Raw genomic sequence first — 15,092 nt, 5'->3', positions numbered from 1 at the left:
GAGACAGAAGAGAGGGTCCTATACCTGTGAGACAGGATGATCTTCTTCATGTTGTCAGCCATGAGGAAGTTGTAGAACCGGCGGCACTGGTCCCACTGCATGAAGGTCTCCTGGGCCCTGCAGGAACCACAGAAAATTAGACTCCATGACCGCCATGAAGGGCTCTGTGGGGAGTACAGGCTGGCTTTGGCTCTCGTGCTGGAGAACAGCTTTGATGTGTAGCATTCAAACATCCAGGGAGAAGCAAGAAGCCAAGAATCTCTCTGATGATGACCCTGCAGGAAGCCTCCAAGGCCAGAAAGGCACAGTTGGTTGTTAGTAGAATGCCTGGCACCCTCCTGGCTTGCTGAGAATCTGCTCCAACTGATTTAAAAAAAAAAAAAAGTGGGGAGCATAAAGGTGTGTGTGATGTGTTCAAAAACCAAAAGCTGAAGCTTCCAGTGGAGAATAACACCTTCGGAGGACAGAAGCTGATATCATGTATGGGACCCCTGCACTCCACAGGTGCAGAAAGGCCAGCAAGGGCATCACAGTGGGGCCACTGTGAATACTCGCCCAATGCCTTTCTTCTTAACCATCAAGCCACAACCTGTTGTTACTCAACTTGGTTCCTCCCCTCTTGACCTTCGACCCCTGTTGCCACTTGATCTATGTGAAGAGTCCATGGCACTTCTCTGAGATGCCACATCCCATGTGGCAAAGGGCAGGCTTCAGCCAAAGGTCAATCATGTACTAGAGAATCGGCCTACCTTTATTATATGGGTCTCATGTGACAATAGGCGATGGTGTGTATGTAACTCTTAGAGGTATCAGGAAAGGAGCTGAAAAGAAGCCCTTCACAGATTCTAGGTTCCTACTGCGTTCAATCTTTCTGCCTTATTTGAACCCCTTACTTTGCTAACTGTGCTGACCATCTACTGACAGCAGATGGCGCTATTGCTGCAAAATCTGAGGAACCTTGTTAAGATTGGCACACTGAGCAGACAGGACAGAGGAGAGAGGAGAGGGAGGAAGGGAGGAGAGGACACATTTGTCACAAGCTTCCTATTTATAAAACCCAGTGCTCTGGGCACACTAGGTTAGCATTTGCAGCAAGCTCCCTGTGCTGAAGTCAGGAAGGGAATCTAGTGATTCTAACACTAGACAGGATGCTGACCGTCACACCAGCTGTCAGGTGAAAGCAGGGAGGACCTCACATCTCTAGGCCCTGCTCCCTCGGGTCAGGTGGAAGGCTGTCTGTCCTCCTGAGTATCCTTTTCTTATCCAAGTGGCTGGGCAGGATGGACTCTGGCTAGCTCTGGTTTCATGTGACATGAGCTGGGAGTTGGGTGTTTCTCACTGGGCCAAGATAAAGGGCGTATGGATTCAGCCATCTGTGGGAAGGCGCCCACAGGTCAAGAGGCTAACCTAGTCTAAGAATGCCAGAGCTTAGAGACTGCTCAGGTCACCAAACCCAATGACTGCTTAACATGGAATCATCTACAAAAATGGGTCTTGAGGGCAGTTTCCCAGGCTTCACCAAGTGAGAGTTTCCAGACGCAGGGCTCCGCCAGCTGAGCTTCTAACGTGATCCCCTCAAGTGGTTCCTCTCTTCTAAACCTTCCTTATCATTATCGTGTGTTCAGGATGACGTGTGTGGGTGAGCATGCCATGGCACACCGTGGAGGTCAGAGGACAGCTGCATTTCAGTGATTAAACCTGGGTCATCAGACTTACCCAGCAAGAGCCTCATCCGCCAAGCTATTCTGCAAGCCACCCCAGGGATTCTCAATGAACGGAGATAGCCGGCGGCTCACCAGACTGGTCTCTGTGATCCCCTGACCTAACCCACCCTCTTGAGTTTCCCAGTGAACAGTAATGATCCTGCACACAACTGCATTCGGTAGCCAGGTGCTGTTCGGAGCACTTCACACACATGACCTCATCCTGTATGTAGAGTGTCTGCTGGCAGGAGGCTAAGGGCTGAGGTATCTGCTCCCTAGGCCACCTGGGAGAATGGCTAGGATGCCTGAGAGAAGAATCCATCAGGTGAGGATCTGCTTAGGAGACTTCTACAAGTTGCTTCCGACACCATCTGAGACTCAGTGCTCCCACTGGATGGAGGGATCTAGGGGTCACAAGGCCCAGGGGTCAGATTCTGCTGTTTGCTGTGTTCCCTTGCTAACTTGTAGTTCTGCCATATTCTGGAGTCTCAGACATAATGAGACTCGCTAGGGAAGCAGCGGCGATTACAGTCGATTTGGTGATCCAATTACAGATCGGATCCTAAAATACTATTATGTATCTCAGGTGTAACAGGCCTGCTAGGACGACAGAAGAAAATCCAGTTGAGTGTAAGAGTTGGAAAATTTTGCTCAGCCTGCAAGGTGCTCCCTGGACCCTGGTGTCCTGGGTTAGCTCCATAAACAAGTACCGTCAGCTGAGGGCCCAAGGGGAGAAATGTGTGTGTGTGTGTGTGTGTGTGTGTGTGTGTGTGTGTGTGAGATGACTCACCTCAGTGCACTGTACCCCTGGCATACACTGACACAGCACAGGACCCTTTCCTGGTTTGCCTGTGTCTCGCCCAAGTATTTGCACACGATGTTACCACCCAGGCTGAAGCCCACGACGACCAGCTGGGTCTGGGGATATGTCCTCTTGATGTAGTTCACCATGGCTCCAAATTCCCACGTGCAGCCTGTGGGCAAAAGGAGAGGTCACCCAACCATTTCCGATGCAACAGATACTGAAGAAAATGCAAGCTGGAGTGTTGCTAACTGGGTGCCTATGCACTGAAGAGTGAGGCACGTGTGCATGTGTGTTGACAAAAAGCAGGTAGGCAAAGAGATATTGTTTTTTAGCTATACAAGAGATTCTCCCTCGTATTAGAGAAAACTGGGCATTAGCAGTGTCTGTGAGCAGATGTACATATATTTACAATGAATACTCTTTTAAAGGTGGGCTGTGATTTATTGGTTTAAATGCTCACGGGCATCCAAATAGATTTTCGGGGTAAGCGTTAAACAGCTATGTTCATGCATAGATATAAATACAAGCAAGAGTTAAGGCCTTTGAGGATTGATTAGCTTCTTAGACAACTTGGGGTGCTATGCCCATGTGTACAATGATTCATGGTGTTAAGAACACAGAGGATGTTATTTACTGGACCTTCTTGTCAACTCTGGGGACAGAATGAAGATGAACCCCAAGTCCACAGGGACACCTGGGATGCTCTGCAGGGTTCAGACAAATGTTCTTGGTGACACAGGGACAGGGTGGCAAGGGAGGACAACTCATTCTGAAACCCTCAGAGGGGCCATGTGAATGGAGAGGGTGTTTACGCCTGGTCTGCCTAGGGGGAATGCTCTCTCAGCCACTGTCCCCTGGGAAGCTGTCAGAGCCTAGCTGTGCCTCAGTAGCTTTGCTGAGAGAAAGATGCTGGTGGGCGTGTAGAGGCGAAGGATTCAGCACATTCTTCTAATAGAGTAAAACCTAGCAGGGAAACTGCTGGAGACTAGCAGAAGCGCACATCACATACACCAGCAGCAAAATGTGTGGGTTTACAGCGGGAATGGGGGCTGCTGTCCTGCCACTGGCACAAAAGTCTGATAACCCTGGCTGGCTTACCAGTAGCTTCCAGAATTAGCGAGCTATGTGGGACACCACTTTTAGAGCCTAGAACAACTCCCTTCTGTCTGTCTGTGCTGGCTTGATACAAACTGGAGTCACTTGGGAAGAGGGAACCCGAACTGAGATGATGTCTCCACCAGATTGGGCTGTAAGGCAAGTCTGAGGGGCTCGCTCTTTCTTTCTGTTTTTAGAATGATCATTTTATGTATATGAGCACACTGTTGCTGTCTTCAGACACATCAGAAGAGGGCATCAGATTCCATTACAGATGGCTGTGAGCCACCATGTAGTTGCTGGGAATTGAACTCAGGTCCTCTGGAAGAGCAGCCAGTGCTTTTAACTGCTCAGCCATCTCTCCAGCCCCTCAACCCCCATTTCTGATTACTGACTGACGTGTGAGGGAGGGCCCAGCCCACTGTGGGTGGCGCCACCCCTGGGCAGTCCGCCTTGGGTTGCTTAAAAAGCAAGTTGAGTGAGGTGTGTAGAGCAGAGCATCCCTTTTGGCCTCTGCTTCAGTTCCTGTGTCCAGGATCCTGTTTGAGTTCCTGCTGTGGTTTCTCTCAGTGATGGACCGTAACCTGGCAGTTATAAGGTGAAATAAGTCCCTTCCTCTCCCAAGTTGCTTTAGTCACGGTGTTTCATCAAAGCCACATGAACCTACCTAAGACACATCTACTGTTTTCATCTCTTTCCCTTGAGAGGGGGGATCTCATGTATCCAAGCCTGTTGGCAGAATATCTGGGTGTGAGACCTAAAGGGCATGGATGCTCTTTAGAGGGTCCCCTGGGTGCTCATGTATACCACCAGGCCTAAGAACTATTTTCTCTAAAGAAGGGTTGTGTCTGGGTATCATAGCTGACTCCTGTCATCTTAGCATTTAGGAGGCTGACACAGGTTTGCAGGCCAGCTGGGGAAATATAGCAAGAAACAGAAATAAAATAAAATAAAATAAAGCAGGCCTGGTGATATACTTTTGTAACCCAGCACTCCAGGTGCATGTGTGAGTGTGTAGTATGTTGAAGCAGGATTGTGTGAGATAGAAGACAGCCTGATTTCCAGGCTAGCCTGGTTGTATAGCAAGACTTTGTCTCACACAACAAACAGCAACAACAAAGTTACCTGCTCTGAATTATAAGAGAAAGAACTTTTTAAGGTATGCTCCCGTCTGTTTCTGGGTTATCTCTTTCCAGAGTCCCTTCCCTTTCTACATGCAGTAAGCAATCTGCACAGATGGGGGCGCTGCTCAGCCTTTTAGAAGCATCTTAGGTAAAGCAACTTTCCACATTTCCTTAATGCAAGGTTTTCTCAGGGGCCAGTCAGAGTAGCCAGCCATTCCCTTCAAATCCATCCAACACCTAAAGAGAACAAACAGCTTCCTTCTCCTATTTCCTTCCCACTTCCTTCCTTCCTAGCCCAGGTCGGCCTGGAATTCACTAGATAGCCCAAGCTGTCTCTAACTTGTGACAATCCTCCTGCCTCAGTCTCCCAATGGGGGCTATTACAGGCATGAGCCACCACACGCAACAGGTTTTGAAAGTTTAAAAGCTCATGCTTCAGGCTTTCCGTTCAGGATGTGAGCTTTCAACCTCCTGCTCAAGCTGCCATGCCTGACTGCTGCCAGTGCCCCAACATCATGGACACTAGCTCTGTAGAACCATAAGCCTAAAAAAACTCTTCTATAAGTTGCCTTGGTCATAGCATTTTATCACAGCGACAGAGAAGTAACTAACACACACATATTTTTCTTAGTACAGTCCTTAAGGCAGGTGGCACACATCTGAAATCCTAGCACTTGGGAGGTGGATGTAGAAGGATCAGGAGTTGAGGGTTATCTCTGACCACATCGCATGTTCCAGGCCAGCTTAGGCTATATGAGACCAGATCTTGAAAACCAGAAAAAGTCTAATTCTTTGAATCATTGATACTGAATTCAGGTCCAGCCTGAGCTACATACTTGAACCCTGTCTCAAATAAGAACAACAACAAAAACATACAGTGTTTTGGTCTAGCAATTCCATTTCTGGGAACCTTATGCTGCAAATACAATGTATATGTGCGCAAAGATGTATGTACACAGATGTTCTTGGCAACTGCTGTTTGGAGCAGTGAAGACCCTGGACCGCCCCCCCACCCCCCATTTCTAACAGCAAGCCATCTTTCAGAGGTACTAAAACATGGGAGGCTGCAGGAAAGGATGCCTGCCATCTCATGTGCACGCTTAGGTTCAAAATGGAAATATATGTGTGCATGTATCTGAGCATTTGTGGCAAACTGTGGCAGATACCAAGGGAAGAACTGTGGGTTTCATATTTAATAACAACAACAACAACAACAACAACAACAACAACAACAACAATAATAAAAATCTAGCTAGTTTAACAATAAAGTCAAATGAAGATCCTTGAGGCCAGTTCTGACCACGCTAAAGAGACCCGGCACATCAGTAATGCCAGGACAGCAGTTTACTCTGGAGACATTATTTGCATAAGGAATGTTTCTGAGGGGATTTATTTAAACTGTTCCAAACCCCCTTACTTCTCTACCATTTCTTTGGATTTCTGCCTAATATCATCCTTGGCTAATTCCTCATCTCTCGATGCTGTGTTCTAATGCTGAGCGAGCTGCTATGAGATTACAAACTCCATAAAGATGTCCTTGATCTTGCTCCCCGCTGCATCTGTGAGCCAGATGCTCAGAGGATGCTTACTCTGCATGACCTGAGCGGAGAGATGGAGGAGGGAGGCACACTCGGCTGCAGGCTTTCTGTTTGGATCACACAGACAAAGAAGCAGAACCGTCTACTGAGGTGACATGCACTCCCCCCGAGCCCAAAGTGACTAAGTGGGGACACTGGCCTTTGAGACTTGTGTCTGCAACCCAAGTCTTCAGCCCTGTATCACAAACCTACAGAGGCACTGGAACTGCAGGGCGGTACTGATCAACTATTAAAGACTTCCTGTCTTCCCATCTGATCCTTCTTGTAGTACTTCCATTTGAATTTAATTATTTGAGACCCAGAGCAGTCACAAAACTTGGATTTGATACACAACTGAGGAGTAATTACAGCTAGTGGTGTAGGCTCTTTGGGAACCTTCATTAAATCAAAACACATCTGATCTTGATAAAGGGCCAGCTCTGTCCAATGCTAGAAAAGCTGTTGGTTGTCTATGAAGAGTAGCCACCTGGCCCAGGCAAGGGAAGGGTAGTCCTGGTGTGTCTTCCTCCTACCAGGACTGGCCTCCTGGTGGTGCTGGGAACTCCTGACCTCCACCTGAAGCCAGATGCTAATGCTCTTAGGCCCACCCTGGCTTCTTGTGCTAAGCACTACAGTAATCTGTATGTCCATAGTGGGAGATTTTAATGAGGTTCTATGGATTTGATCCATCTGGGATTAGCACCAATAATAAGATTAGACATCCAACCTCGCTGTAGCTTTCAAAGACGAGATGAAATATGAGCCAGCAGCCAGGCTTTAGAGAGATGAATCATACAAAAAGACAGGACACTATTGGGAAGAGAATGGGAAAGAGCTGTTGCCTTTTCTTTAAGCCTCTTTCACTACAGAAAGACAAAGTAAAGACTTCCTGAAAGCTACTATCTCAAAAGCCTGGGCCAGGGATATAGCTCAGTCGGTAGAATGCTAGCCTAGAATGCAGGAAGCTCTGGGTTCAATCCATAGGACCACACGAATTGGGTGAGGTGGTCTAATTCTGTACTTGGGAGGTGGAAGCAGAAGGGTCAGAAGTTCAAGGTTACCTTGGCAACAAAGTGGGTTCAAGGCCAGCCTGGACTACATAAGACTCTATCTCAAAAAAAAAAAAAAAAAAAAAAAAAAAAAAATTAGAAACCAAAAGCCTTATCCCTAAATGACATGAACATGACTAAGCAGGCTAAAATATACGAACTCAGAGACATGGTGTTCCTGTGCGTGGAGCAGTTGAGTCATGTGTGTATGCTCTATGCCAGGCATGGGCCTGGCATTTGGTGGGTGCACCTCAGGATGTGAAGTGAGTAAGAGCAAAGTTTGAATCATGGGTAATGAAAGCACACACACCAGGCACACACGTTGGTCAGCATCACTGTGCTGCTGGCCGGAAATGAGCACTTGAGTATCTGTCCCACTGACAGCGAGTGGTTGGGGCTCCGCTGCCCTGTCATTTTCATAGTAAAGGTACTTGACTCATTCCTTAAAGCCAAGTGGAAGCTACCCAAGATGAGTCACCAAGGAAGAAAATAGCTGCAGAAATGAAGTTAGCTTGCCTTGTCCTTATAGAAAATGAATACGTCAAGCTTTGCCGGTACAGGTACCAAATGCTTCTTACAGCTGCAGGCTCACACACTGGGATCTTGCCAGCAGCTCACAGTACTTTGCTGTATGTCCTGAAGCTGGGTTCTGCTCTTCAGAAACTGTCCCCTAATGAGCTTGGGCATCTTCACTTCCACCTTCCTTCTGTCCCCTTCTCTTGTCTGTCCCTCTCCTCATGGTGTCCATTGTTTGACTTTTTAAGCAGAGAAAAGACAATTCACATTGTCACTCTGGAATCAACACGATCCCCAACTGAGCCTGCGTCAGAGAAAATGGCAGCTATGACAAGTTTACAGAAGCATCTAGGTTGATGATCTAGTCAATCATAGGATGGCAGAACAAGGGAAACAAAACAGCAATGTCTTCAAATTCACTGTGTTGAACAAGCGTATAGTTCAGAGGCAGGATATTTGCCTGGTAACAGTATGTGCAAAGCCCAGAGTTTGAGCCCCAGTACTATAAAAAGAAAATGAAAAAGGCTGGATAGATCAGTAGCTAAAGAATGTGTTGCTCTTCCAGAGGTCCCTGGTTCAATTCCCAGCATCCACATGGTGGTTCACAGCCATCCATAACTCTAGTTCCAGGGGATCCAATGTTCTTTTCTGAACCTCGCAGGCACCCCGGCATGCACAAGGCACACAAACACAGATGCTGGCAAAACACTCATACACATAAAATAGACCTGAAAAAAATGTTTTAAAGCACAAAAATGAAGGAAGTAAGGAAGGAAAATAAATATAACTGCTGGGTGTGGACACCTCTTGGGAGGTGAGGCAGGAGAATGAGGAGTTCAAGGTTAGCCTTGGCTGCAAAGCAAGTTTGAACTCAGCCTGGGCTACACAAGACCCTGTCTCATAAAACCAAAGGCGGGGACATGTAAATTTACTTAAAATTCACATCTGCAACTCTACATGACAGGTAGCCTGGACTATGGGTGATCTCCTTGGATGTCACAAGCCTGAGAGTCCTGAAGCGAGTCTGCTGTTCAGATATGGATATGAGTAAGAGCTCCCTTGACTTTCTAGTGTCTCAGTCAGGTTCCCTAAGTTATATACGGTTACTCTAGAGACAGGGGCCTTTTCCCCTTCCAAGGCTGACAACCCCTTTAGGGTTTCTGGTTTTATCTCAAAGGCACCTATAGCAGGATATTTATTCTGCTACATTGTACTTGCAGTAGAGCTCAGTGATTAGGCAGTAGAAGAGGAGGTGGAACTGGGAGAAGTAGGAAGTGGAGAGAAGAAAAAGAGGAAAAGGAGGGAGAAAGAGAGGAAGGGGAGGAGAGAAAGAGAGGAAGGGGAGGAGAGAAAGAGCAGCCATGGAAAACCACGGATGGGTCGAAAGCTGTCCTGGGTAGCAACTTCTATCAAAAGGTTAGATATTGGGTAACAACTCTAATTGTGCAGGTATCTTATTGATTGAGCATTTCTAAATATATAAATCCTTTAAATAATCATTAAACTTTAAGAGTCTTCATTCTACCAGGTACTGTGAGGATGGCAGATATTGTCTGGGGTTCAGCCGAGCTTTGTGGATGCAGTGTGGTGGACTGGCAGAGCCATCCCCAACGCTGGTGTCTTGTGAGTGCCAGGGCCTGGGTCAGAGACAAAGAGCAGCGGGAACATGGCGGCTGCCCAGAAACAAGCAAGACCGGCACTATTTTCTAAATATCACCCCTACAGGCACCAACCTACATTAAGAACAAACAAGAAAACAAATGCATAGTCCTACATTAGACTCAACAGGACACTGAAGTGCTTCTCCAAGAAAATGGAAGTGTAAGGATGCCACCTCAGGCACCTTCCCCCTCAGGGCAACACCACAAGGCCCAACATTTAGAAAAAAAGGGAAAGCCACTTCATTATTTAAACTGACAGGGAAGAAAGCAATGTGAACTGGTTGCACTCGTCTTCGATGCCAAAGCACCCAGCTGTTTTAGTGGAAGAAGGGCGATAAGTTCTTGAGAGACTCATAGTCCCACAGAACCCAGTTACCTTATAAGGGCCAAAGCCAGGTTATTTTGTTCCCTTTGTGTGATTTAGAAGAGACTTAAAAAAACAACAACAACAAAACCAAACAAAAAACAAACAAAATCTGTATTATTTCTGTCTTTGACTCAAGATCAAGCTGTTAGGACCACTGGCTCTTGACTTTCTGGCCATAAAATTTCTAAACATGAAGATAAAATACAGGGGCCAGAAGGACCTCCAGCTTGGAGAACACTCCCCAGCTCAGCTCACCCCTAGGTTATAGGCTGGATCCAATCACAATCTGCTTTGAACATCAGTAACTGGGGTCTAATGTACTCAACCAGAGGCAGCCATAGGGAACACAGTGCTTCCTGATTTACTGGCCATATAGTATCACAGGTGGAAACATCATATCCCAAACATGGTCTGGATCAGGAAATCACTTGTGTCAAGAAAGACTTGGCCAACATATCTACCCTGGAAGTGTTGCAGTGGTAGATGAGACTCTTTACGATAATGCATTAAAAACATCACTGAACTTCTCCATCTTCCCTTCCTCTTCAGTGTTATTGACTGAGTACACATGGCAGGGTGGATGCCCAACCTGTTCAGTGCAGTATCCTACTCAAGGAGACATTTAACTATTTGGAGGCTAGAGAGATGACTCGGTGGTTAAGAATGCTTAGCTTCTTCGCAGCAGACCTGAGTTTGGTTCCCAGTAACCACGTGATGGCTCTCATCTCCAAGTACCTAACTCCAGATCCAGGGGATCTGGTGCCCTTTTCTGGTCTTCAAGGGTTCCAGCACAAACGTGATGCACACAAACTCAATCTGTCTTTCTCTGCCCCTGCCTCACTTTTTGCATGCTTGCATATATTTGTGCATGTACACACAAATCATAAATTAAGTCTTGAAAAGAGAAGGCATTGGCAACTGCAGCCCTTGTAGGTGGCACTAGTTACCCTAAGAGGTTCGTGTTTTACTTTTAGTCTAATCAGTTAATGTCATTTATTTTAAATTATCAAGAGAGATATTTAATATTTCATAGTTTTAAAAAATCTACAAAACACAACGAGTCCTGTAGTGGTGCTGGCACATGCTTTTAATCCCAGCACTCGGGAGGCAGAGGCAGGTGGACCTCTGAGTTCCAGACCAGCCTGGTCTACAGTGTGAGTTCCAGGCCAGCCTGGTCTACAGAGCGAATTCCAAGACAGCCATGACTCTGTTTCTAAAAACAAACAAACAAACAAACAAACAAACAAACACTCCTACATGACAATCTAAAAACAAACTGTAAATACTCAACACAAGTCTTAAGGTTGGAAAGACAGGAAGACTGAGGTACTGTCCCTAGTGGGAGAACCCAAGGCCACACTACAAGTAAAGTTCATGTGGGTTGTTGAGAGGATGGCGAGTGAGCTAGAAGAAAGGACAAGTTCAGACAGCCTGAAGATTAGCCGAGAAAGCTGCCAATGGGAACTTGAGGTTTCATTGCTTGTACTATGGTTAAATGTTGACATTAAGGGATGGGGTGAGGACTTATGGGAACTCTTTGTAATGGGTCTGCTATTTTCCGTGAACCTGAAGCACTTTTAGAAACAGAAGTTTAAAAGGGAACATCTTTTTCTTTCTCTTATAAAGTCTATGGAGTCAGGTCTGCTGACCCTGGTCTATGATCCCAGCTATTAAGACAGAAGGATGACAAGTTTGAGGTCTGTTTGTTGTCATAATATTTGTTCAAGGCCAGCCTGGGCAACTTAGTGAGACCCTGTCTCAGAATAAAGAAAATCAAAGAGAAAGTTGGGATATAGCTCAGTGGTACTTTGTCATTTGCCAGGCATGTACAAGAGCCCAAGTTCAAGCCACAGAACTGCCTCCCCGTACCATAAAAGTCTATGGTGCACATTGAAATTAAGTAGAACCTCCTGACCCTGTTAGCTGCGAACTGAACTCAGGGCCTCGTTCATGCTAAGTCAATGTCTACCACTGAGCCATAACCCCAGTCTAGCAGCTAGGAGCACTTGTTCTCTGACCCAGTCAGGCTCCCAGAGGCTATGTGGTGGCTCACAGCCATCTAGTGACTCTAGTTCTAAGGGATATGACCCTCTTCTGGCCTCTGGAGGCACCAGGCATGCATGTGGTACACTCACATACGTGTAGCTAAAAGACTTGTACACACATAAAATAAAAAGAAAAATAAACAAATCTTTCTGAAAGGCTAAAGTGTATTGAATACAGCATGTACTGCAATAAGATATTATGCCTATACTCACTGATTACAGGGCTGGGGATGAAGCTCAGTGGTAGAAAAGTTAGTATATGTGGATGAGACCCTGGGTTTGAGCACAGACACACACAGAGAAAGAGAGAGACAGACAGACAGACACAGACACACACACCTACAGAAGGAGGGGGCGCTGAATACTGAAACCACAGTACCCTGAACTGGAGACCTGGCTAGGTCAGTCCTGCAGGCCATGCATCTGCAGAACCAGCCCTATAAAAGCAGTGAACTCAACGCCCTTTGTGCAATATTACTGCTATGCTTTATCCAGTACTGCAATATTACTGACATCCAGTCTTCTCAGTTCTCCTCACTACATATGTAAACCCCATCTGCTAGCCTCTGAGATGCCCAGGCTCTTGCCCTGTGCAGATTGTTCCTTAGCTGTCCCTTAGCAGATGTAAGTCATCCAGTAGAGGCAGGAGATTAAGAAACACTATCTACACCTATTAACAACTCAGGCTGGTCCCTGTACCTAAGAAGCTTGCCAATAGTGAACACTGTCTTTTAGATAAGTCTGGTAAATAAACTTAGATCGGCTGTGACTTTGTGTTCCTCCGTCTGCCCAAAGCAATGAGCTGTTCTTTATACAGTCCTGAAGCAGGGACTCTCAGCTGTGCTCCACTCCAGATACTGGAGGATGCTAGACAAATAAAAGACAGACTCCAAACCACCAGGCCCACTTGAGTGCCTCTGAGAAGCTCTTGAATGCCCTTTGGTCTCCAGTCTAAAACCATCTGACCAAAAGCCATTTCTGATTAGCAGTCACTCATGCATGAAGAGGTGCAGCCACCTGCTGCTCAGGGGCAGGGACTCCAGCGGATGGCTAGATTGCCTAGGTTTGAAACTTAGGTCACCATTTCCAGCTAGTCATCCAGCCTTGCTTGGGCCTCAGCTGTTGAAGAGGGCAATTGACTTAACTTGGTATAGAACTCAGGACAGTTCCTAGCACATGGCACATGCTAATACAAATGCCCACCATCTCCAAAGTGAGAGATACTTTTAAATGCTCAGATACCCTTGTTTCTGTATACTCTACTATTCTAACGAATAGTTCCCCAAATAGACAGGAGTAATCGAACATAAGTGGTATGAAGTTGGGATTAAGAAGCGTGCACTGGTTCTGTGCCTCTGGCCACATGACCCATGGCACTGACCTCCCTAAGCCTGTGAAGTAGGGACTCTAATTAATAGCTAGCTCAGAGGCAGTAAGAACCAAATGAAGAAATGCACAGAATTCTGCATAGTCTGCCCCTCATTAGCGTGAGATCAATGGAAGCCGCCATGCAAGGCTTTCCTTAATGAATTATCTTTCCTAGGCAGGCAGCACCAAAGAGCCTAAGAGTGTGTAGTTAGCCATTTAGGAAATTCTTCTGGTAATGACAAGGGGGGAGTGTTTCTATGTTTCCAAACTCTGAGTTCCAAACTGAAAAACAGGGGAAGGGTCTTTTATTATTTGGCTGGGGTACTGCAGAGCGGGCAGAGGACAGGACTCCTGCTGATGCCCTCTTCTGTTTTTCAGTGAGGGAAAAGCCTGGCCTGGGGTCTGGAGAGGTGAGCTTTGCACCAGGGAGAATTCACATAGCTACCAGGCATTTGCTCCAGGTTTTTCTCACCTGCATATTCTCACCTACAGTGACGCTTCACACCCACATGCCATCTTTCACATATACCAGCAGAGTCCTGAGCCAGCCCTTCCACAGTCTCAGGGAAAGCACTTCCTAAGGCCAAGCAGGACTCTGGGCACTGGAAGTCACAGAAGAGGTTACAAAGACTGGCTCTAGTGGAGCGGACTTTTGGGACAGAGAGACAAGAGATAAACATTGATAAATCCATCATTTTGAAAATTATGAAAACAGCTGGGTGGCGGTGGCGCACACATCAGCTCGTTAGGAATTTGGTAAAAGTGAGAGAAGGTGATTTAAAAGAGATATGTGAAACACGCCAGCCACTTGCAATATTATGGACTTGACCTGGGTTCTAAACTGATCGACCTTTAAAGGGCGAACAGGACAGGAGACAGCTGGGAGAAGTGAACTGCTCCTTGTGAACACAAGCTGTGCTGTTTTAATTGAGATGATATATTGTGCTCATACTCCAGCTGTTAGATGGTTCTCCCCAGATTCACATATTAAAGCTCTAACATCTAGTACCTCAGCATACAGGTGTATTCAAAGGTGTAACTATGTTAAAGTGGAGTGGTTCAGGCAGGCCCTAACACAACACAGCTGATCAGGATGCAGAGATGTACGCAACAGAAGCACAGATAGAAGACCATGAAGACATCCAGCAAGATGGCGGCCATTTACAAGCCACAAGAGAGAGATCGTTATATCCAGACTCTTAGTTCTGTAGAACTAAGAAATTTTGGGAAATTAAGTTTCTGCTGGATTAGCCATCAGATTGTTCTTGGCCCAAGCAAGTTAAAACAGTTTACAGAGTGTATCTCAGCACAACACACTGAAATAGTCACAGATGAAATGACTGGCTGGATGGGCACTTACTTTGAAATAACCTTTGAGAGAGGATGAGGGAAGGAGTGAACTAACCAGAAGGAACAAGAATGGTTAAGACCCACTATGAGCTGCGTGAGTTAGAAGCAGGTGTGGTTATACTGGGCTTACTCCTGGGTTCATCCGACTATTCTCTCTCCCTGTTCTGAAATTGTCTACAATAAAGAACAAAACAAGATACAACACAACACAACACAACATAGTAACAATGACAACAGACCGAAGAGGTAATAGGAAATGAGACTTATGTTTGTGGCTCTGAAAATCTTGGCCATACCATAGGCTACCAAGGAGCTGGGCACCCAAGCCCTGGAGTCTTTAAAAATTTCTCAGGGGGATTTCTCCACAGGAATCAGTTGTTATGATCATTGACCACCTACAGGGGGCTAGATGTTCTCTATGAAGACTTAGAA

The 15,092-nt window shown here is 46.3% G+C and overlaps 1 protein-coding gene across 3 annotated transcripts in view; it reads right to left on the bottom strand.

Annotated features, from left to right (window-relative positions):
* The window catches only part of Abhd2 (abhydrolase domain containing 2, acylglycerol lipase), an 85,250-nt gene that overhangs the window by 13,868 nt on the left and 56,290 nt on the right, over positions 1–15,092 (bottom strand). For all 3 annotated transcript variants that reach the window (XM_034498694.2, XM_076936216.1, XM_034498701.2), the window contains 2 exons: positions 2,494–2,677; positions 25–117 (listed from right to left, as the gene is read on the bottom strand). In XM_034498694.2, the coding sequence (XP_034354585.1) occupies positions 25–117; positions 2,494–2,677 (277 nt within the window). The remainder of the gene's footprint in view (positions 1–24; positions 118–2,493; positions 2,678–15,092) is intronic.

Source organism: Arvicanthis niloticus, chromosome 1 (genome assembly GCF_011762505.2).
Source record: "Arvicanthis niloticus isolate mArvNil1 chromosome 1, mArvNil1.pat.X, whole genome shotgun sequence".
In the NCBI taxonomy this organism is placed as follows: Eukaryota; Metazoa; Chordata; class Mammalia; order Rodentia; family Muridae; genus Arvicanthis; species Arvicanthis niloticus.
Note: the sequence above shows the minus strand (reverse complement) of the source record. Positions and strands in the feature narration are given on the sequence as shown.